At 40.9% G+C, this 23,744-nt stretch overlaps 1 protein-coding gene across 6 annotated transcripts in view; it reads left to right on the top strand.

The window, feature by feature from the left end:
- The window catches only part of MCTP1 (multiple C2 and transmembrane domain containing 1), a 274,684-nt gene that overhangs the window by 75,667 nt on the left and 175,273 nt on the right, over window positions 1-23,744 (top strand). For 3 of the 6 annotated variants that reach the window (XM_026866731.1, XM_026866730.1, XM_026866735.1), the window contains exon 2: window positions 22,491-22,590. In XM_026866731.1, the coding sequence (XP_026722532.1) occupies window positions 22,491-22,590 (100 nt within the window). Of the gene's footprint in view, window positions 1-4,785; window positions 4,795-6,856; window positions 6,989-21,377; window positions 21,384-22,490; window positions 22,591-23,744 lie in introns of those variants that run through there. The other 3 variants (XM_026866732.1, XM_026866736.1, XM_026866734.1) reach the window with 3 other exon arrangements.

Here is a 23,744-nt window from a genome sequence, read left to right as displayed (position 1 = left end):
GGGGCATCTCTGGGGGGCTTTGGGAGGAAGGCTCGTAGTCTTTCTCACTCTTTTTTTCCCTGGAGCATGCACACATTCTCTCAGCCAATGTCTTGAATAACAAGAGGGTTTTTCAGCCGGTTTATTCATTCTGTCTTACCTAAGAGAACCAGTGGAACTTCTACCATCCGTACATGGCTATCTTTACTCATTACCAAGACCCAACTAGTTGGAGCACATCTGTTTCCCAGGGACAAAGCCGTGATATTTTGCTGAACAGTGCAGTTCTTGGTATATTTTCACAGTGAACTGCTCTGTTTTGATGAACACTATAGTCCTGGGTAAAAATCCACAGAACAGTCTGGGCAAGCAGGACTCCTAGCAATATTAAAAAATACTATAAGTAATACTATAAGTTGCTATAAGTAAGGAAATAAGTTGCTAAACAGTTTGCTATAAGTGAATAAGTAAGTCTCAAAACAAGTAGTAATTTCTCTGTATCACAAGTAAGGATTTAATCTGCGTTTATGGTGGTGGTGCGTGTTAGCTGTGGTTTCCACTTAGTTTACGAAGGGCAAACTGACTTTTTGAGGTCTTCAGGGCAAAACCCTGTGACTTGTGCTACTAAGCCAAAACCTATGGGTCTGACTGTCAAATCCACCTGCAAAAAGTTAGACAGCTTTTGAATTAGGGGAAGAAAACTCTTTAATTTCCATACAATCGGTGAAAAAAGTGTTAAGATCTGTGGTAGCTTTGCCTGTCGTGCTGTTATCAAAATAGATTTCTTCCCCCAAGAATTCTCATGATTTGAAAGATGTTAGGGTAGGCAAAAGAAATCCTCAGAAGAGATCTACTAGAAGAAAGTTGCAAGAAAAATATCACGTATGTTGCGTTAGAAGTGTTCTAAGCCAGAGGGCAGGAAAAAAAAAATGGGATGTGAATTCTGCCAGAAATGCTGCCAGATCTTTTAGCTGATAAGAGTTGCCTTATCGCGTCTGTGTGAAAGTGTGAAAAGAGATAGTTAACCCGGTTTGCATGGGGACTGTGATAGAGACTTAAGAGTGTGCTTATGGGGGGAATATAAAAAAAACACAAGTGTGGTCCAGAATTAGCTCCTACCATTTACGTGTTACTGTAGAGCTTCATAGATTATCAAAAAGCAATGTAGAAAAATATCAGTTTAAAGTCCCAGGGCCATTTATATGTGTGTTAGCAGGGAGCTGCTCATCGCTGCCCAACTCTGAGCTCCTGGTTTTTGAACCGGGTTGTTCATGGCTGGCCAGGGATTTCTGCACAGTCTTACACTGTGTGTAGGCACACCTGAGCATATTGCCTGGTTGGTACAGCAAGGCAGCAGTGTAACCAAAATCCCCTTGTTGTTGTATTCAGTTGTCTCACAGACATGAATCAAAGCTGGTTTTGTAACAAGGCTCTAGGATGGGTTTCAGTATATGTAATCCTGAAAGAATGTTTTCAGGAACTGGTATAAATACTATAGACATTATTTTCCGTTATGTGTGAGCAATGAAGCTAAATTTCAGTCCACTTAGGAGTCTGTGCTTTGTCAGCTCATCGAGAAGGGTATTACGGGAGATGGTGCCAAAAGCCCTGTTAATGTGGAGATGAACTCTGCCCGCTGCCCTCCCTTCACCCCGCCAGCCAGACTCATGGTAGCAGGCTGTCAGCTCAGCTTTGTTGATCTCATTAAGAACTGACCGGCTTTGGTGTATCTGGCATGCAAATACACTTTTGTTTTTTTTTCCAGATGAGGAAAGCACAAGTGGGTGCCACTAGGCACACCGGTAGTGGGTGAGCAGAGCTGCTGTACTCCTCTGGAATTCCCAAAACTTTTCAGTGTTTATATACCACAGAGTGATCAAACACCTGGTATAAACCGTACTCAAATCACCCCCCTGTCTGGATTTCTGGTTGGTTTTAATTTTTATTCTTCCACTCTTCTCTGTACAAGCATATTACCATATAATCTGTTTGATTTTTAAAGATTTCTTGTCAGCTTGGCTGTTGCATAGGCTGCTGGCTCTTCGCAGGTGAGCGGGCTTGCTGCAGAAGTTCGGTGAAGCCGCCCGCAGTGCCCCACAGGACAGGGTGTTGGCGTCAGTGCCCATTTGCAGCAGCTGTTCCAGGCCTTCTAGAACTCCTGTTGGTCTAAATATTGTGTATTTGTGTTTTCCTCGCTTAAATATTGACTTAACAGCCTCTCCAATATCCCCGCCTCAGGCTGTTCTTTTGTGAACAACATATTGTGTGAAGCATTTTTACTCTCTGTTGGCTAGTAGCGTGAAAGTGTAAGCGATGGGATGGATACGTGGTAACTCCCTTCTAGCAGGCTATTAGGTAGGTAGTGTCCTCCTGGGAAATTCGTAGATGATTGTTTGTATCTTTTCCAGACTTGCTGCTCGCTATCTCTAGAGAAATCCCCTCTACCAGGGTTTGTTGTGACGTTCTTGGAAGGGCAGTCGTTGTCCTTTTGTCTGAAGTTTTTGCCCTCGTTTGTATCAAGGGCTTCTTCACCCTCATCACCCTTCTTTTGTAGCACAGTCAGGCATGAGAAGCCTGGTCTTCTCATCCTGGAAGATGCTCTCTCATGGCTGCTGTTTGGAGGAGTGTGCTTGCAGCGGGAAGAACTAGAGCAATCCTTTCCAAGGCTTCCATATGTACAAGAAGTAGCTGGTTTTCGTTTTTCTTTCCAGCTGGCAGCAACTCCTTAGTGGTCTGTAGGGGGAAGGCCAGAGGTCTGTAAAGACCAATACACTCAGTAAAATTGTTATTTGTTTTTTGGTATTTTTTTCACGTTTCAGTAGGAAACTCAGTATCTCAGTAAAGTGTATTTGATTCCATCTGCAGAAATAATTCATGTGGGCAGATGTAATTAATAAGAAATTCAGATGAAGAAGGCTGTCACTAGGCAGAGAAAAACAAGAGGCATTAGTCAAGGTATAGGCAAATTGGCATTAGGTTTAACTCATGTAAATTATTCACTCTGGCTGCGTCATTTGGTCCATTGTTTAGGTAACTGTTGTCGCTAGTGGTTATGGTTGCAGCTCTGTATTTTGCTTATAAAACTGCGGCCCCACAGAGCGAGTGAAGGAAGGATCCATGGCCTGGTGGCATTCCCCCTGCCCGAGGCCACGCAGCTGAAACACGGGGCAGCTCAGGTGCTGCTAAATGTGCCTCTGGCTACAAGACTGGGCATTCACCAGCAGCGAAAGTATCCGCATTCTGTGAAATTAAGAAAAAAGTGCTGTCATGTTAATCAAGAGACTTGAGTTGAAAGATACAGTACTTGTCAGTTTAATACTGAATGCAATATGCTCGTATCCTTCTAACCAGATGTCGTTGCAGTGTTAGAATTACTGTCTTTTCATGAACTGATGATTATTTTCCCCTTATCGCACCAATGCTAACAAGAGCCATCTCATTAACTCTGTATTAATTTAGAATGCTAAATCAAGAAGTAATGTTACAGACTCTTGCAGGTAGTATTTTCCTTCTGAACAGTGCACCAAACTCTGGGAAACTGGATGCTGCTCACGAAGCTGTAAAGTTTTCCGAAGAAAAATAACACAACTGTTGTCTAAGTGGAACAACTGAAATAAGTTGTTCCACTCTTTCAGGTCAATGTACAGTGCGTTACTCAAATGACTAGATTAGGGCGTAGTTAATCACAGTTTATTTTTTCTTAATATGACTAAAGAACCTTTTCAGATGATTGTTTCAAAAGCTAAGTCATCTAACTGAAATGTGCACGTGGATTCTGGAGAAAGTGTTTCTATTATGTGTGTTTATTGGCATATGAGCTTCATCAGAAAATCCACATTTTAAACAAACTTTACTCTGTTGCAGGTCCACTGTCTGCTGTTCAGTTTCTCATAGCAGAGAGCTGTGAGAGCTCTTTTGCCTTCCAAATAACTGATTTTCTCATCCATTGTAATAGGGTTTGAAAAAAGAATTTGCAGAGCGTTTGTCGGTGGAACGCTCCATCATCACATGCCTTTAAAAACTAAGGAGGGAGGCACATTCTGAAACTGGAAAAAAGACAACCAAAAAAATACTTTTTCCCAGCATTATGGCAGATGCACACTGTTGTGTGTATGCTGTAGCGTGAGGTGCTCAGTATCCCAGCTCTTCACCCAAGTGTCCGTTTGAGCACTTTGGATGGCATTTCAGCCCGTGCTTGTTTCCTTTTCCCCTTCACTGGGATGGAAGAGAAACTGTGTGTGGCTCTGGGGGAAATCCTTGGCGTCGGGACCTGGCGGGTGGCTGCTGGGACCAGCCGGATGGTGGAGGGTTCAGGAGGCACCGGTCGAGAAGGGGACGCCTTCCCCAGAGTGCGCCTGACTGCTCTCCATCTCCCTCTTATCCACAAGTCGAAGGGGCTCCTTGGAGTGGGTCCTCATCAGCAGCATCCCCATTTCAGCATCTCGTTGAGGTCTTAAGTAGAAAAATGCTTGCTTTTACCATCATGAAAAGCAATGGCTTTCAAGCCTCTTCTGCAAAGATCTTTTCCCAGATGGATTTTGACCATATATAAGAACCTTTCTTTTAGTATTTATTAGTTTGGAGCAGATGGGGTTTACTGCTTTGAAGGCAGGCAGCAGTGATAGATGACATTGCTTTAAAAAATGTACGCCTTACAATTTCTTCTTTCTGTAGTGTTTTGTCCTCCATTGCTTTTCCTCTGTGGAAAACACGTGAGGTTCTTTGGAAATTGCTGTTAAATGAGAACAGCGACATATGTGCTACTTAAAAATGAATTCATTGTTCTCCAGAGCTGCAGTCAGGGAGATAACAAATGTTACTATTCCTTTCGTGGACCCTCTCACAGCAAGATCTGAGTTCTTTGCCATTCCTCTGCAAAGTAAAGGAGAATTATTATGCTTCTTCCAGTGGTCGAAAATGAAGCAGAGAGGGATTAAATGATATGGGCAAGGGCAGGTGCTTGTATCTGAAGCCACAAATTCCACACAGATTCTTATTTTAATAACAAAATCGTCACTCCTTAACATTTTTTTTTTTAAAAAAACAACCTTTGCTGGTTTAGGGTAAGTGTGTCTTGTAGCAGAGAAAGGAGATGCTTTACTCCTTATTAACCTGTTCTCCTAAGTTACTTCTGGGTGCTGGTAGTGAGGAGAGGTTTGCCAACGTGCAAGTTGTTGGCATGGAGATTTGGGTAGCGTCATATGTATGATCACATGTGTGTCACGTGTAAGTCACATACCTGATCTTTCTTCGGGTCATAGGGATGATGACTGCTTGAGGTCTCACTGCACCCATTTCATATGCACTGTGATTTATGATATTTCAGTGTATCACATCTCACCCAGGTCTGTCAGAACCTGTAGTCACGGTCTTAGGTGAGAGATTATGATGTGTGCTTTTTTTTCTTTAGGGGTGATCTCTTTTTTTTTTTCCTGAAGGGAATGCCAAAAGCATATTTAACTCCACCATTTTGAAGTGGCAAACTAAGCTCAAATTAAGGAAGAGGTGGAACATTCTGACCAAGTCCAGTGAGCAAGCTGGCTGCTGTGTGATTCCACCAAACTCTTCGGCTTTGTATCAGTGTGCTGTTGAGGGAAGAATCTGGAATTCTTAATGGTGTTTCATTACAGACATTAATGACATACAGTAAATCAGCTATTTCAGTGTTTCAGATATGACTTACTGAGAAAAGTGGTTTGCCCACTCGGCTGCAGCCTGCTCTCTGCTTTCTGATTACCCATAAAGTTTATAAGTAGTATTTCAGAATCACACCACTGGATTTGAATCTAGACTTAACATATTCCTGGGTGAGCTGCAACACCCTGAGAGGGGGTCCCAAGCATCCGGGGGCATCCCTGTGGAATGGAGAGGTCTGGGAGGAGAGAATCCACCTTTCCACATGGTGCTTGTTTCTCACCGCCAGTGGAATATTCAATTGACTGAAGAAAAACCAAACCCCAGAAAACTGAAAACCCATAGGTAGAAGCAGTCTGATACTGACCTCAAAATGCACAGGACAGGTAGAGATTTTATGGAGAGGTGTTTCTCTCTCTGTATTCAGGATTCAAGCTAAATTAAAACAAGATTTTCTTCTTGCTTATATAGGAATAAAGAAATAAGTTGTCATAAAGGTACATAAGACTGGACAGGCTCTAATGCCAAACAACAATATGTGTCCAGTTGTGGGATACTTGTACTTCTTCATTTATAACTGAATGCATATTGAAATTCAGTTGGGTAAAATCTACATGTTTATTGCTTCCTCCTTATCTCAATTCCTGCTTTTTCAGCTTCTGATACTTCTATAATGGCCAAGAAGGAATTTTTCTGAAATGTTATGATTAATATCAGGTGGTATCTGAATACTCAGTACTTAAATCATCTCAATATTCAACTCAATACTTAAATTATCTTCAGAATTAATATACTAGGATAGAAAGTATCCTAGGACGGAAAGTATGAGTTCTCTTTCGTTTTCATGGAACACTTATGTATGCATTTATTAAAACAAATGTTTAAATTTAGTATTTCTCCGCTCAAGGTATTATTTGGGAAAAAAGTTAGTGTAGGCATGATCTATAATTTAGCGTTCACCAGCAGAGTTTTAATATTTGTTTCATGCCAATATTTAATAAATAAACCACAGAACCCTTTAGTTTATACCATCATCTGCAGTGGGGGGGAAGGAGGAGGAAGCAGCTTTCAATGTTTAAAGATGTGGAGATAGTTGAGTCATTTCCTCCGAATATGTGTTGAAACATATTCAGATATCAAGACTTATCTTGCTTTCGTTCTGAGTAGCTGCAGTTCACAGCAGTAGTCAAATGATACTTGCACAGAGCTGTTGCTACCAGCTGGAGGTGAGCAGTATTACCAAGCAGTTGTCAGCTCGGAAGGATAATTCAGATTTTCAAGTATCTCTGTGAAGCAAGAGATGTTTATCTCACTCCTGTAATACTGTTTTAGATAGGTGAAAGCTGGAGGAGCTTCTCAATTTGGACCTGGTAAGGTAGGAATTTAGTTTTTTTATAAGGTCTGACATGCTGTGATACGGTGTTACATGCATCTGCTTTAAAATATAGGTGATTTACAACTCTGTCTTGAAGATAATTGTTTGCTTGCGATGGAAACTGCATGCCCTAGGTTGATAATACAGGACCAGGAAAGCTGTTTCTTCGGTTTAGAGTACACAAAATCACACCGAGAGAAGCATCACTCACAGGTAGACTGATGTCTGCAGTAGTTTAGAATTCAGGAGATTTTCTGAAATGTCACTGTTGTTGTTCTTTTGCTGAATCCTCCGTGTTAGCAGAAGAATATGCCTATTATTTACAGTTTGAAGACTGTCATTCTTCCTTTTAAACTGCTCTCGGATATCTGTCTTCTGCTGAGTAGTTTGTGGATTTTTATGGATTTTGTGTCTGTCATCCCTTAATGGCAGTTGAATGTATCTGAATACCTAGGCAGCACATAGTCAAGGAAATCTAGCTGACTGTAATCTTGGAATCTTATTTTTGAAATGTTTTTGCTATTTGTGTTTAACAGACCAGTGTTATCTTCATAACGTTGGTCTTTTGAACTATGAGTACAAGCACTAAGGAAGTTCCTCTGAGAAGCAGTTTAGTGTTTTATTGATAGCAACACCATCGCTGTCTTTGCTTAAAAATTAATTCAGAATAATTCAAATGCCATGTTCTGATAGTTGTATTTCCTAAAATTTAAAATATAACTTTGTCATGTAATTTAAATATGAAACTTCTTCTGAATAACACAGATTACATAAAGTGTGTGTATATTTATGTATATAATTAGTGATTAATAATGTGGAAAATGGTTAGGACTGTTTCAGTATGGTTTTCTGCTGTGAAAATGTAGAGTGTGTTTTTAAATACAACGACACCAGATGATTTTTTTTTTTTTTTTTGAGGGAATGATGAGTATGGCATATATGTTGGCTTCAGGTATTTATCTCATTTTGAAATGGAGACAGCTAATTGTTCGCAGATCATCTTTGATATGGATGTGACACCTGTCTCTAGTTCCCAGTTGAGTTATCCTTCATGTGCCATGTTTGACATAACTTGCAGTGTAATTCTGCACTCTTCAGGCAAGTGAGAGGATTTTTGTGCGTGATACTGCAAGTTTCTTTAGCAATGATAGAAATGCTAGCTGTCAGAAACTGGGATAGTGCTGCAGCTGCGTGAGACTTAGTCTTTGGAAAAAAACAGAAGAAGGAAAAAGCAGATGTAATTTTAACGCTTCACAATTTGATAGTTTTAGGAATGTAAGGTTTATCTTGAACAGAAGAAAGTATGTGATTTTTGTGTTTTCAGTGTATTTTCATCCCCTTACAAACCACTTTTATTTCCCCATTTATTTGTGCGTGCTTCACAAAGGCAAGTGTGTTTATGCTTGCAAAAACATGCTCATACAGCCCATGTAACTTCCCATAATCTCCCTAAAACCAAAATGGCCCAGGAGCGCTCGTTCTTTTTTGCTTGTCCTGGGAACAGAACAATTCTGCACAGACAGAAGTTGGGTCTAATTCATTTCACGATGCTTTTCATTTATTCTGCTTAAAGAAGCAAATTTTTGAAAAATATTATTCTCTTGTGATTTTTGAGAGTGGAGGTAAACGCACCCTCAAGTGCATGCGGGAAGCAGCTTCACGTTTATATAGTCACACACAGTACTTGGATTTCTTTCAGAAAAATGAATTTCTTTACAGAAAAAGCCTGGAATGTTCAGGGGGAGGGTTTAAGTCACAACCTATGTGAGCGCTCCAGCATAAGTGCAAGGCATATGTATGGGCTCGCCTTGAAGTGTTGAGTGTTTGTGCGTGTCCCTGCCTTGGACGTACCCTGCTCCCAGGGGCTGGAGAGGGTGGTGGCTCTGGGTGCTAGCTGCAGCCCTGACGTACCGGGGCAGCCAGAGGGGGAAGGCGAAACAGCGCTTGAGGAAAGGCAACTGAGGTCAGCATATACTTTATTATGACATTTCAGAGCAATGGAGAATCACGGGATGGAGTGGAACCCCTTGCTCAGAGCAGGGTCATCTCAAGCAGGTTGTGCAGGACCATGTCAGAGCAGGCTTTGAGTATCTCCAGGGACACTCTCTGGGCAACCTGCACCAGTCTTTGACCACTCATACAGGAAAAAGAGGTTTTATCCTCATGTGTATAACGAAATATCCTGTATTTCAGTGTAATACCATTCGCTTCTCTGTCACGGGGCACCACTGAGAAGAGCCTGGCTGCTGTATGTCCCCCTCTTGGACAGGAAACCTGCAGGTGGAGCAGGCCCAGCTCTCTCAGCCTCCCCTCATACACCAGATGCTCCAGTCTCTTCCTTGTCTTTGTGACATGTCATTGGATTTGCAGTGGTGTGTCTGCCTCCGTCTTGTACCAGCAGCCTCAGCACTCCAGGTACAGCCTCACCCGTGCTGAGCAGAAGGGGAGGAAGTGTTGAGTGACCTCCTAAAATCAAAAATAAGCTCTTGAAAAAGGAGGAGCTTGAAAAACTCCCCTTAATTAGCTTTTTCTAGGGTTTCATTTTACACTCAAACCAGTTTTTAAGGTGTTAGTCTCTAATCAATTAATCAAGGCTCTTTAACACATTTAGTATATTTTAAAAATTACCTTTCATTCAGAGGCAATCATTTTGTAAACAGCTGTGGGAAATTCTGGTAACTAAAGACTGAGGCCAGTAATGAGCTTCACATTCCTGTGGGATGAGAGAGCCTGTTGGTAATTTTTTTCACCAGATGAATAATCTGAAAATAAAATTTTCTCTCAAAATATTGTACATACTAGCTGTTATTTAGTAATTATTGAAGAGTGATATCCTCCTTTCTAATATTAGCTCCGGAACTAAGAGTAGACCTTTCTCTGTTGTGACTCTGGGTTTTCCTTGTAAGCAATTTTTGTTCAGTTTGCCTCAAAAATAGAATAAGGAAACAAGATAGGGAATGTGATTAGTGAGAAGGATGCTGCGACAAATTTCAGGAGATTTAACCAAATTGCCTTGAGTTAAAAAGTAATTCCCATTCTATTTAACAATCCTCCTTGAAGAGATTAATCCAGGTGGAGGAACCACTGGGATGAACATATAGGTAAGGCAAATGAAGTCTGTCAGTCGTGGTGCAGAGAAGGCATCTCATCTGGGAGCCTGCTTATGTTCGAGACAGCTCTAATTATCTGGGAATATCCATGGGATTTCTAGCAAGCTGTCTGCTTGTGGAGGAAAATCAATTTTTATTCTTCTGCGTTTGGTCATGTGCCAGTTCACTTGGACTGAAGAACTTCCTAGTCAGCAGCCATGAACGGGGCCAACCTGGAGCTACCACATCCAGCACTGATGCTTTAGGAGAGGAGTCACTCCTGGGGCAAGCTGGGTCCTTCTCCAGCTGCAGCTTGAGCCAGAGCACTTCATTTCTCCGAGTCCCTGACCTCACTCAGCCTTAAAATTGGTAGTTAAGTCAGTCTGGGATGAGACTTCAGCAGCGGGTGCTGGTCTGATCGATTTTATGGCAGACGTCTGGGGTGTGGAGAAGAGGTGTCTGTCATTTCTCCAGGCTTTGTCCCCTGCTCCCCCAGTGCCTGGGCAGGGACTGTGCTAATGCAGCTGTAGGGTGGAGCCCTGCAATGGTCCCACGTTCTTCCAGGGAGGACGAATAATCTCGCAGTATTGTGTGCTTCACAAGGATGGGGAAGGTGTAGGTGGTGTGAAGAGCAGAGGCTCAGAGGAAGGATGTGTTCACCTGTCACCAGTGCTGATAATGGCTCTTCTGAGCTGGCTGCTCGGGATGCGTTGTGGGGGTCACAGAGTATTTTGCTTCCAGAAGGTTCTCAATTACTGTGTAGATTTTACTCCTATTTTACTCAAAAATTCTAACCCAAATTAATCTCTCAAGAGTTGTGCATGATGATTTTTGTGATAACCACGCTACTTGTCATCGAGGAAGGGACCAAAAATTTTTTCATAGTGTTAATTCATGAGAAAAGGTGAGCAGTTGCCTCTTGAAAGATAACAACCAGCTATTTTTGTCATCCCCATTCTAGGAAGAGCTTCTTAAAATTGATAAATATGATAATGGTCCATATATTCTTCATTATTACTGGTGTCATTTAGGAATAGTTTCCAGCACCTGCATGATTTTGGGGCATCATTGTAAGAATAGGCTATATTTACAATTATTAGTGAATCAGAGCTATATCTCCTTATGAGTTGAGAAGGGGAGCATCTTTGTGACAAGTTAATTCCTGAACTGTGAGCTGCCCCCGTAAAAAGCACAAGGGCTAAAACACCTAATAACTCAGTTTCCCTCACCTGTCTCTGGGTGACACAGCAGTGGTAACAGGCCGTGCTGTCTAATTGGGCAGCACTGCAAGATTTGCAGTAACCGATAGAGGAGGATAGCAACGCTGCCTTGTACACCCACAAAGAAACTGCTCCAGGGCTGTGGGCTGTCCGCGCTCTTCCATAAATGAGGTTCTCTTAGATTGTGTTTCACAGAAAAACTGTTGGACGACTGGAAGAGAACTTGCATCAGCCTGAAGCAGAGGCGGCTTGTCAGGCAGCCTGAGAGGGAGCAGCAGCTCTTGGTGGTGTTAATACAGACTCCAGAAAAGCAGCAGCCACTGGCGCCCGGGAGGGCTGACAGACAACCCGGGGTTAACGTGCCTCCAGGAGTTGTGAAAGGTCAGGCATCGGTTCCCTGCCAGATGCTCAGGGGTTGTAATACACAGATTAATAAACATTTTCAATCTTTTCTATACAAAGAACCTACTACTGAAAATTACCAGAAGATGTAGTAAAACTTTGGAGGGAAAATGCTCTACATTTGCTACTGTCCCACCTGAGCAGCTTCTTCATCGCTTCACCAGTCAGCAGACAGGTATTCTGTCGGAAAGATGCCTGCGGTTTGTTTCACTTTCTCTGTCCCTTCATTAGTCATTTATGACAGTAGGGGTTCGTTCTGAAGCTGGGACCTGTCTTGTCACTCTCAGATATCCCCCAGAGACACACTGAGTAAGGCCCACAGGGAAAGACTTTCCCATTTTGTCTGGCACTTGATGATACCAGCCGTGTAGGAGACACGTGTGCTGCCGGAGAGTTGTGCCTGATAGTGGATATTGCTGCTCATAAAGGCTTCGTTTTGACCTAAGAAATCAGTATGACTCTGTGGGTGGGCCTGTTCTGTACTGTTTGCAGCAATATTTCTTCCCCTTTGATATTTGATAAATCAATTCAGGATTCATGTGGGTTCTTGAGGGCATTGGTATGATCCAGTCCCCATTTTCACAGAGTTTCAGCACCTTTCCAAGAAATTCTAAGCAGATTACTTTCTAACTTTCTTTTTGCCTAAAAGCAATCAGGGATGGAGCTAAAATGTGAACATTTTGTCAGGTCTCTGAGAGATAGGTGTGATTTTCTGCATTGGGTATAGGCCAGGGAACAGTGAGTTTTGGGGAACAACTGGGCCTCCTCCAGTTCTCCAACCCAAAAGCACCACTGGTACATTTCCTTGCAGACTATATTCCACCCCACAGCAGATTTCTCTCCTGGGAACTGTGTGCTGTGTATCAGGATTGGGTTAAAAACAGTAGACCTGCAGCGGTACCTCCGAGCTGGTTACAGCTTTTTCTCATCATCACCTTTGTATCCACCCTGGAACTTGTGGCTTCTGCCATCCCAGCCTACTTCTCGGGGCTGCAGAATTACAGTACCAACTGGCTGCCATCACTGGGGCCTCCACAATGTTCTTGAAAGGCCTGAGCAGTAAATCCCTGCCTGCAGTTGCGAAAATGTTCTCCTCAGTGAAGAGCTGCAGTCTTGTGTCACGGGACCACGGTCTCATGTTTCACCATCAGTCGTCTCTCGTAGTGTGGAGTTCTGCGTTGCTGGTCATCAGTAATGCAAAAGTTAGCTACGACATGCTTGGCCACTGCAGCTTCTCTTTCCAGAGAGCATCCATTTCTTTTCCATACCTTAACATGTTTTGCATCAGTCAAGACAAGTGGAAAGCATCTCAAAGTATCACAGAACAGTTCCAGGCTTTGCTGTAGACGGGAAGAAAACCCAATGACTTCAACAGTGGATTCTTTCAGACTGTTAAGCCCAAGAGCATTACACATTTTTTCAAAAAAACCTGCCTACTTTTTGTCATCTTCAGAATGTTGAATTACTCCTTAACTGGCATCTTACAGGTCAGGCTGAGGGTCTTATCCTCCAGGATGCTCACGTAGGGACATTGAGGTATCTGTTGGATAGATGGCTGTGGAAAATGTGTCTGTGGTCATTACTTTCATCTCATTCTTGTATCAAAGGCTATGCAGTAGATGTTTCTGTTGAATTAAGGAGTTGCATGAACAATATAATAGCTGTAAGGCTGTGGGGTTCTTCAGGAAAAAAGATAATGTGCATCAACACTAACACCCGTCTCTTAACATCTTTGTAGGCTTTCCCAGTGAAGAACAAAAATTGCATGGTTAGCACTTGACTGTTTTCATTGCAAGGTGTTTGTTTTGTTTTTTTTTTTCCTAGCAGATTATTCTTTGTCATTATTTGTATTTTGGTTTAAGTCTTTCTAGACATACCAGTTTAACTCTTGTCAGTAGGAAGCCTTTCTGTGACCAGTCAGTATAAAGACTGTTAAAAATCATGCAAGAAAATGCCTTTAAAGAAACAAGGACAGTTAGACACTCTTAGCCTTGCTTAGAGACTACGAAACCTTCAGCAGGATCCTGCTCTGTCTTTTTGAGTGTGGACTTCACCTGAATACAGGTTGAGATGAATTTAGTCTCCAGTTTTTGGAAGCTTTTTCTTCAGAGCAAACCAAAGTGATCTTGATAACTGCTGCCTGCAGATGCCCCGTTCAGCTGAAGTCTCTGGCGAGTACTTATGTTTATGATACTGTATTTAAACCTCGTGTGGCTGTCTTCAGTACGGTTACTAGCCTCCATACGGCAAGGAAAGATACTTCTGGAAAGGTGCTTCCAGTGCATTTCGGTAGTACTGGTTTAACTGGAGAAGTTTTGGACTGGGAACATGTCAAAACCAGTTCCTCCTGGTTTATATCTTGCTTCTGAAAAGCAAGGAATTTCTGCATGCCAGAAAATAAAGTTTTTTCTTATACATTAATAAAGATAACCCCAGGTAACAATACGCAGTCAGGAACAAATTTTTCTGTTAACATAGCCTTTATGCTTACATAAATAAGCATCTGAATTTTACAGGCTGTAAAGGCAAAGCAATTCAAGTAATGTATTTAGAAAATGTTTTCTTCCAATACACACGAAGCTTCTGTTTATACCAGCTGTTGCTACCATTGTGGGTCAAGATCTTTTGGTCGTTGTTTTTTGTTTTCTGAAATGGTAGTTCACAATGTCGATTTTTGCACAAATGAAAACACAAGAAGAGCTCAGAGCTGTGCAGGGATAGCGTTAGTAGTTCCCTGTCGCTGGTGGTGTTCAGGTATACACGCTTGCAGAGTTAGGGCTGCTTTGGTCGAATGCCTTGTGTCGTTTGTGGCTGAACAGCCAAAAGTGTGACTTAGAAATGTGGGTATATTTTGTAGAAAGTAGTTTTGTTTTGTTTTAGACATAGTAGAATGTTTCCTTATCCTGTGTTACAGAGGATTTTTTGAAGAGAAAGCAATAGGAATACCCTGCCCGTTGTGCTGATCTACTGTTTTAATTAGCTATGTCAGATCAGAGGTGCACTGGTATCTAGCATACCTACTTAATTTATTCCTGATCTGCCCTGCAATGTTATTCGGAAGGCAATTATACACAAACCATCCCTACCTTCATCTTCAGCAACCGGCTTCTCCTGAAAAGGCACCTGCAGAGATTGGGGAAGTTTCTGTCTTCCTGTGAAGAGCCATAAAAGCGCTGGGGAGGGCACAGGGGTTTCTCTACACCAGCCTGCACCATGACAGGTGGGAGAAGAACCTACTGTGGATGTGCTATTTCCTCCTTTAAAGAAGAAACGTTGTCAGAAAAAAAGGTGCTAAAAGAAGCGGTTCCAGAGCAAACCAGTAAGTTGTAGCAAATCTCAGTTCAGAGAGTAAAATCTTAAGTGTCAGACCAGCTGAATTGTTGGCAAAAAATCTGTTGAGCTAAACGCAGTAGCAGTACGGGACTGCTGGGCAAAAATAAGTAATTTTAAAGACAGTGGACATTTCAGTACTTACAGTTTTGATCAAATTCACAACTCGGTGGTTGAAATACCACATACAGTGGTTTTCTGTCTTCTGCAAAGGAATTGGTTGTCAACAGGAGATTAAAAAGCTCTGAATTTATCAAAGCAGTACCAGACAATGGGAAACAAAGTGGTAAAATGTATTTGGGCTTTGAAAAAACCCCGTTACGCAACCTGTTAACACAAAGAGGTTTAAGCAATATATTTTTGAGGATGAAAAGAGGAGTAAGAGTTGGAAAACATAAAGAATTACACCTGTACTCATGTATGAAAACAAAAGACTTTCTTCAGTCCTTGAAAAGCTTACAGTCTAAATCCCTGTGCTTGTATGTCGTTGAACTATTGTGTCTGTAAGAAACACTGATAACCCCAGAGGGATTTGGTGTGGTTACAGCAGCTGCTTTTCAGAGAAGAGACCAGATGAGAGCTTTTAATTTGAGATATAATAAGGGAGGATAATAATAACATGGGGGGAGGGTGGGGAAGCCGGGATGGAGTGCAGCAAAACTGGGAAGGAAGCTGTGGTTGCTTTATTTAAGTATAAATTTATAATTTTGGTGGAGAAGTGGTTATTTGTTTTTATTTTCTGTTTGCTTTACTAATCCTAGTTTCTATAAATGCTGCTGCAGAGGTAAAATTTTGTAGTAGATTTGAATGAATAAGTGGCAGTAAACTGAGTTTTCCATCCCAGAAAAAAGGATATGGAGACAGATGGAAGGAGGAAAAACTTGGTGGATTCTCTTCCGATTGCTTTGCCAATATCAGTATCTGTTTAGTCTCCTTTGTTGCAGGACAGGGTTAGCGCTTCAACTGAAAAAAGTGATTTGAAGTGTACTTCTGAATACGAAAACTTTCAAAATGTTAACATGCTTACATCTTTTATTATTATCTCTGCATCTATTGATCATGTTTTCAGAAGGAAAGGTAGCAAGCTATTAACAGTAATGAGTTTTGCTACTGAAAAAGAGCATTTGCTTTTGGTTGCTTTCAAATAAAGAGCAACAATTAGTAGAGATGTCACCAAAAATATTCCCATTCTTCTGCAGGCAGAAATGGTCTGTATTGCTATTTGATTCCTAAGGGTTTTCTTTAATAAGCAGATTAAATAGCTTTTTCAGCCATAGCCAAAAATCTTAGGAAAGGGGGCGATATCTTTCATGCACTCACGACTGTTAGTTAGCCACAGTGTATTTCCTGACAGTATGAACTAGACCGCTCAACAAAGCATATCAACATACATAGGAATGTGTGTGTATGCATGTGATCAATTATAACTTTAAAAATGTCTTTATTCTGCAGAAATAATCTTGAATTCATAGTTCTTTGTAACTGAGACATTCCAGACTGGCATGCATGCACTGTTGCCATTACATGATAAAGAGCACATGCGCAAAATCCAACTTCATCAGTACATTTCATCCAAATCAGAATCTTCACAACAGCAGTTGAGACTTTTCACATTTGTTATAAATACCCATATTTTGTCTATGGGAAACATCTGCTGTATGACAAGCTTTAACAGAGTAGCCAGTCCCATCCAAAGCACAGGCATCATTAATCAAAAAGCACATTATTAGTGCATATAAAACGCTAGTAATAATTCCTGTGCATTTCTAATCATATTTGAAATCCCAGAATGTTCTTTTATATTGCTACTGACATGGATTCACATTATACTGCTGCCTTTTTATTTAGGGAATAAGGAAAACAGACTGAATGAGATGAAGAGAGCTGTGTAACTGTTTTTACCCAGAAGTTCCTCAGTTCTTCCTGACTTGCCATCAGCCAGGGACACGATCATCATAACTCTTTGGTTAGATAAGTAAATACTTTCAGTGAAATTAAAAATGGCTTGTCACTTGACTTTATTGTTGTAACTTTGAAGCACAGTCAGTTCCCATTAGCTGCAGCGACAAGAAGCTGACAGCTGCTTGGATATTCAGAATTTCTGAATTTCCTGCAAGCGAGTGTTTGCAGAGCATGAAGCTTTGACAAATGAAAATGATCTGAAGAAATCAGTTTGAGCCAGGCAGTAATTAGAGTGAAAAATTCTGCTTATGCAATATTGAAGACACAGTTACATTACTTCAAAATTTTTGATTACTTTTTTTTCTGTTTGAAAGCTGGTAATATTTCAAGCCATGCTGATGTTCTGCTGCTTTCACCTTGCAGGACACTTTGGTTTAATTTCATGTGGGTTATGCAGCTATGAAGGGAATGCCAGTTGATTTCACTGTCCCATTTCCTGATGCTGACCCCGGCACGTGGACGGCCAGTGCAGCCAGATCTCCAGCTCCCCTTGCCCCTCCTTTTATACAACGCCCGTTACCTCTTCCTTTCCCTTTATCTGCCAGAGGAAGTGTTGACACTCATGCCTTTGTTTTATGCTGGGAAAAATAAGTGATTTTCCTTACTTTATCAGTGTTCTGGTAGAATATTGAAATGGAACAGCAAATCAAGAGAGCTGTAACCTATTGGTCAAATGACTGAGATAAGATTATTACTTCAATCTAGTTCATATGCATTTCCAAAATACACTTTTGAGCATAGGAGAATATTAGGGTTTTTTTTTTTAGTTTTATTACTAATTTTTTTTTTCCTTTTTGGGAGGTGGAATGTGTTGCAGGTGTAGATTTTTTTTTTTTAACTGCTGAATATTTTCAGGTTTAGCATTGAACAAACTATATCAAATTTTAAGACCTGTTCCTCTGAAGTGGTATTTGTTTTCTGCAGCAGACAGTTCCTTAAATTTCTTACATCCCCCACATTAGCACAAAGTCATGCTAATGTATGGTGTATAAATTGTAGGAGAGCAGCAAAGCTATTGATTTCTTGGGTTGGTTTAGCTGGAATATTGGAGAAATATTAAGAGCTCTGGAAGAAGAATTATCAGTGTTCATGGTGATATAAAAGGGTGATAGATAGTTTTCAGTGGCAAAAATGGTAGTAATCTTCAGAGTCTCAGTCTGGGAGAGAGTTCATCAGTTAGCCTGAAACTTTGTGTTGTGGTTTATAAGAAGATAGCTCAAATGATGTTACTGATTCTCATCTCTTAGCCATAAATCTCTAGTCTGTCTTCAAAAGATTCACCCCTGATTTCAGTAAATCCTACTGACCAGCTAGTTCAGCTATAAAAAATAGTTTCTTCATCTAGTCGTTAAGCTGCTAAATCTGGAAAACACAGTGAAGTGTCTCGTGGTATGAGCAACAGAGGTGGAAGTACTTGCCTAACTTTTCATGTCAGTGTATTGAAAAGGGTTGAGCAGTGAGGAGCTTCATGACATAGCTGCAGCCAGCACTTCCAGCTGCTCTAGGAAATTTTTTTTGAAAAACAATTTTTCTTTATAGGCCTCAGAAATGGGAAGTTTTTTTAAGAAAAGCAAAGCTAGTGATTACCCTTTTGGCAATAGTTTGAGCTTTGTGTCAGTTTGGGTAGCAGAAACTCCTCATGGATACTAGGATACTCATGATACGTGGATATCGTGGATACTCATGCCTAGTCACAGGCATCAGAAAACTAATTTTATGTGGTGCTAAGATGCACGGACTCTTGGCATTGGTTTTTTAGTGGCCTGTACATTGCATAAGGCCTGGGCAAGGGCATGTTCCCCCTCAGCTCCCCTCAGTATTGCACGTCTCCAGCATGGCAGATGTCACATCTAAACCCCAGAGCTTCTCTAAAAGCAGGCAAACATATTTCACACTGTTAGACTAACAGCTCAGCTCCATAAATGTGCTTAATACGCACTCATGTGGTACTGCTGTCTGTGATTTTTGGTCTTAAAATACAGTGCTGAGTGTTTTCCAGAGAGAAGTTGTCCGTCCCGCTGTTTGTTGGTCTAAGAGGATCCCGTGTCCGTCCTGGGCCTGACTCGTGTACCCCTCTGATGCTGAAGGGTTCAGCTGACACACAGCTCATAAATAACCCAGCTGAGTAACGGCTGATGGAGCTGAACTGAAAAATTATTTTATTTCTGCTTCCTGGTTTTGTTGAAACCAGTCATCTTTCAGATTTCAGATGAGTCTGTGTAATATGGAGATACATAGTTCTTGGAAAAAGAGAGGCTTAGAGGAGCAGTGCCACTTGCAGAGGGCATCAAAAGCGTGGCCAGTGCGAGTGCAGTTGGACAAAATGATGAGTTTTCTGGGCAGGTTTGAGCATCCCTGACATGCCGTGAGTCAGAAGCGAGTTGCAGCTGCAGATTGGTTTAAGGCTGGGCTGCTGACGGACTTCTCCCCCATGTCTCAGTGAAAGTGAAAGCAGCTCCTCTTGTTGCTGTTGCTGCTTGGTCGGAGAACAAACAGCTCAGGAGGGTTTGGTGTCTGTTAAACAATCAGCAGAGTGCAACCGAGGACGGGTTCGGCCATCAGGACCCCTGTCCTGACCTCTGCACGTGGCCTGTTTGTAAGGCGGTCAGCGTTCTTTAACCTCTCTGTAGAATTCGCTGCATTCAAAGCTTCAGTGTTTGTGCCAGATAAGAAATCTCCCTTAAAACAGATTCATTTCAGTTTTATGGGAAATTATAGAGTCCAAGAATTTAGTCACAGTTTAGCTAAAAAGAATATTCTAAAGGAAAATAAAGGCAGATTGCTACTAAAAACTAATTTAAAGGAATTAACTCAGGTATTGCCTTCTCACAGGCAATTTTGCATATCTGAAAATATGGTTAATTGCCTTTATGGTCTTTGGTATTTCATCACTTTTGTTACAGATTTATTAAGATTAATTTCAATACATTTTAGACAATAAAAGTGAAGGCACACCCTTGCTTTGGCAGGCTTGGCATCATCATCCTGCAGCAGTCAGTAAAAAAGAACCTTGTGGCTCAACAGCTTCTAGTTGTGATTGTCTTTTTTCTGTCTACAGAGAACTTGTTTTCTTGACGTTATTAGTTGCAATCTAGACATTCAGAAAATTTCATTTTGAAACTGTTCCATGGTTAGGGCAATTGTAGGCTTTCATGAATGCTCTCAAGTTTCCTGTCTGCATGTTTCTAGCTACTACAGACCACACAAAAGTAATTCTTTATTTTTTGCTAGTTGTCATTTTCACTTTTGAACTTGTCAACTAAAAAAAGGGATTGAAAAATTATAGTTGCATTTATTATGGCAATCTCCAGTTTTAATTGCATACGTCAAATGCTGCTGTTCTGATGTAGAAATACTAGTCTGATTTACTAATCTTAGGGATAGTTAATAATCTATTTGCTCTTTATTTAATTTTTGTAACTTTATGTCCTGTAGGTTTGTTGCTCGTCTAAGCCTGTCTAGCGTCTTTGAGCACCTCTCTGGAAAACTAATATAAAGGTTAAAAAGAAAGCAAAGTTTCATGCAAGAAAAAAGGAAGGAAAAGGATTGAAAAGGAGATGAGAAAGGGACAGAAAGGGAGGACCATGGCACTGCTTAAACCAAGGAATTTTAATGCAGAGCTTGTGTTGTACCTCAGAAGAAAGGGAGAGGAAGAATCAGGGAGGAGGTTGTAAACGTTGGGAGACATCCCAGTTCTTTTGTGCCTGCAAGCTCTTGTAGAAGGGCGAGAAAGGGGAAGAAGGGTTTTGGTGTTTATTGTTTACTTCAGACCACAAGTTTGTTCTTCTGCAATACCCTGATGAATGCTGAGGCTGAGGATTGGGCCAGGGTCAAATTTTTTCCATGTGTCGGTCTGGACTAGATACTAAAGCACTGCAGCGGTGGGGTGGAAAATCAGTTTTGTCAATCTTGCATCCTTCTGCAGTCAGTACATTAAAAATAAATAAAACCAAGAGATGGTGAGTGAGGTGTTAGTCATTTAAAAGAAGGTGGTGGGTGCCTTCCGCGAGAGTCTTGCAAGGTCTTCTGGTAGTTTCAGGCATGCCTCAGCAGTTAATTTACATAAACAAAATGAGAAGATAAATGTTGAGAGATTTCAAGAATGACATTCCCTGCCAAATCAAAGCTCGTCTAACCAATTTTTCCGAAGTGCACTCGTTTTGATCAGTGTCATTGGTGCGGAGTGAGCCTGTCGGTGTGCAGGTTTGGCCAGCTTTGTGCATGTCGCAGCAAAGGTTAATGTGCTGGGGCTCAGAGCTGGGGCTCTGGAATAAGGAGAATAAACCATATGTTAAAATGACTTTATTTTGTGTCTTCCTTAGTGCTTTAGACTTATTACAACCTTAAAAAGAAAAAGGGGTGTAGTAGGAGGAGAAACAACAGAAGTTGCTTGTTGAAGTGGTGTGTAGCACTGAGTACAGACGTGGCCTCTAAGATGTTTCTATCATACTGCTTTTTTCTTTTTCCGTGCAGAGGACCCCTAATTGCCTAATAAAATATTAATAGCACTGGTCTTAAAAGATTTAGCTCCTAGCATGAGGATGTGTAACCATTGTGCTCAGTGTGTATAATACATGAAGCTTCTGTATGTACTGTGGAGGTATTAATGGGTACAGTTGTTCTAGTCTTAAAATTAAATGTGGTGTTCCAAGCATGCACTGTAATTAGACCCTACTTACAGAGACGTGTGTTAAAAACTATTTTGCAAAAGCTTATACATACTAATAAATATATTTTCTCTCCTTTGTCATTTGGGAATGTGGTTACTATTCGTGCAGTCTAGAGAGTTCCTTGCATTCTGACTTCCCTTATTATTATTTTTAAAATTTTTAATGATACAGTTTATACTACTCTTAAGAATGTTAATCTTTGCCCTGGCATACCAGCAGACTAAGAGGATGTGTGTTACAAATGAAGAGCTGCAGCTGCATTTAATGTCTTTGTGATTCCACCCGCCTCCCTGGCCCTACATTCCCCATAACTCCATGGAAAAAACTACATGTCTTAGAAAGTGCTGGAGTGGCTGACAAAATTGTAACTCCTGTATGTTTATTCAATGCCTAGATTATCACTGTTGAATAAATGCACAGGTTTTTGAGTCTACTGATAGAGACTAGTTCAAATAGTACTGTGAGGTCCAGCTCTGTTTTTTCTTACTTATTCTGCTCCAGTGGGCCAGAAGTGTATGTGGATGTAGTTAAAAATGGAAGTTGCCATAATAAATACAGTTACCAAAGAATTATTTTTCAACCACTTTTTAAAAATAAGAAATATAACCTTTGAGATGTCAACCAGTTATGTATTAAAAAAAAAAAAAAAAAAAAAAAAAAAATATTGATGACGGGAGCGGGTTCCTTGGTGTTGGGGTATTGGCTCTGAGCTGGGGCAACAGGATACAGCCTTGTCTTCATTCACCAGGATGGTGATACAAAAGAAAAATACTCCTTATGTGAGGCTTTTAGTAACATTAGCTATTGCATTTTGTTTTATCCCATCCAGAGAACAAGTAATGAGGATTTTCCCTCTGGGGATCCCGGAATGTACCAGCTGGACATTACTCTAAGAAGAGGACAGAATTTAGCAGCACGGGACCGTGGAGGTAAGTGGGCTGGTAAACACTGACTGAATGTTTGGGAAGTTACATGTCCTATGGGTAAATATATATGAGGGTGCTAAAGTTACAGTTAAGGTTTGAATTTTAAATGTGTTAGTTATCTGCTTAAAACTACATATGTAGGTGTTCTTTAACTCAAAAGCATGAAGAAAAAGGAGTTAGGGCCAGCTAAACCCACATAGGAAGAGAAGTAAGATTTAGCTAATATTGGTTTAATTTTGCTAGCTAATTTCCTCCCCTTTTCGACAGTTTCAGACTAAGAAGGGTGTGATAGATGTATTTAACCATGTAGATTTGTGCTGTCTTTCTTGCACAAGTGCTGTCTTGCTTCTGATGTTGTTCATTGACTGCTTAACTGATAAATACTGGAGCTGTGCTTAAAGACAGAAACAGTGAAACTCCTTTATTAGATGTGTCCAGGTTTTACCCACTGGCCAACCTGCTGATTACATTTTACATTTTACAGTCTGCTCTGAGACTTGTCCCACACACACAGTTCAGGCACAGAAAGGATTCCTGAAAGGTATTTTGACCCAGAGGAACACAGCAGCTTGACCCAGTGACTCTGTACATGCAAATGCAGCTGATCTTTAAAATTAGATAAGTCGGTAATCCACTTCCTGAACAGCAATGTGAGCACGATAAATCTGACTAACAGCCTATTTTGGATTTGCCATAATATATTCCTTGTGAGAGAGAAAAAAGCCATAGTAAAAATTTAACTGCAAAAATGATGTTGCACAGGACCTTTCCATGCTTACCTGATAAAGTTACCTGGCTGATTTCAGACCTCAGATATGGTAGCAGAAACCCAGAAGGCTGTTTAAATTGGTGGGAAGTTACTCCCTGGATGTTTATGTCACTGAAACTGAAATTTGAATATACTCACTGTTGCAAGAATAAACTTTTATGTATATTCTTCCTCTAGATATATTGATATTCTACCAAGCTTTGCCTGTCATTCACTAAAAATACATAGTCAAATGTTTTTGTTCCATGAGCTAGAGACACTTGCCCAGTTTTTGAATAATGTGTAGTAATTCAGTCATACCTGTCATTCATATTATTTATAAATGAGCAAAAATGTGAATGTAAGTGTGATTTTTCTTTTTTAATCAAGAACACCTTTAGTTCCCCCC

Source organism: Athene cunicularia, assembly GCF_003259725.1.
Source record: "Athene cunicularia isolate RWA chromosome Z unlocalized genomic scaffold, athCun1 chrZ_part3, whole genome shotgun sequence".
Classification (NCBI taxonomy): Eukaryota; Metazoa; Chordata; class Aves; order Strigiformes; family Strigidae; genus Athene; species Athene cunicularia.
The sequence above is the reverse complement of the archived record's forward strand: the minus strand, read 5'-3'. Positions and strand labels throughout refer to the sequence as shown.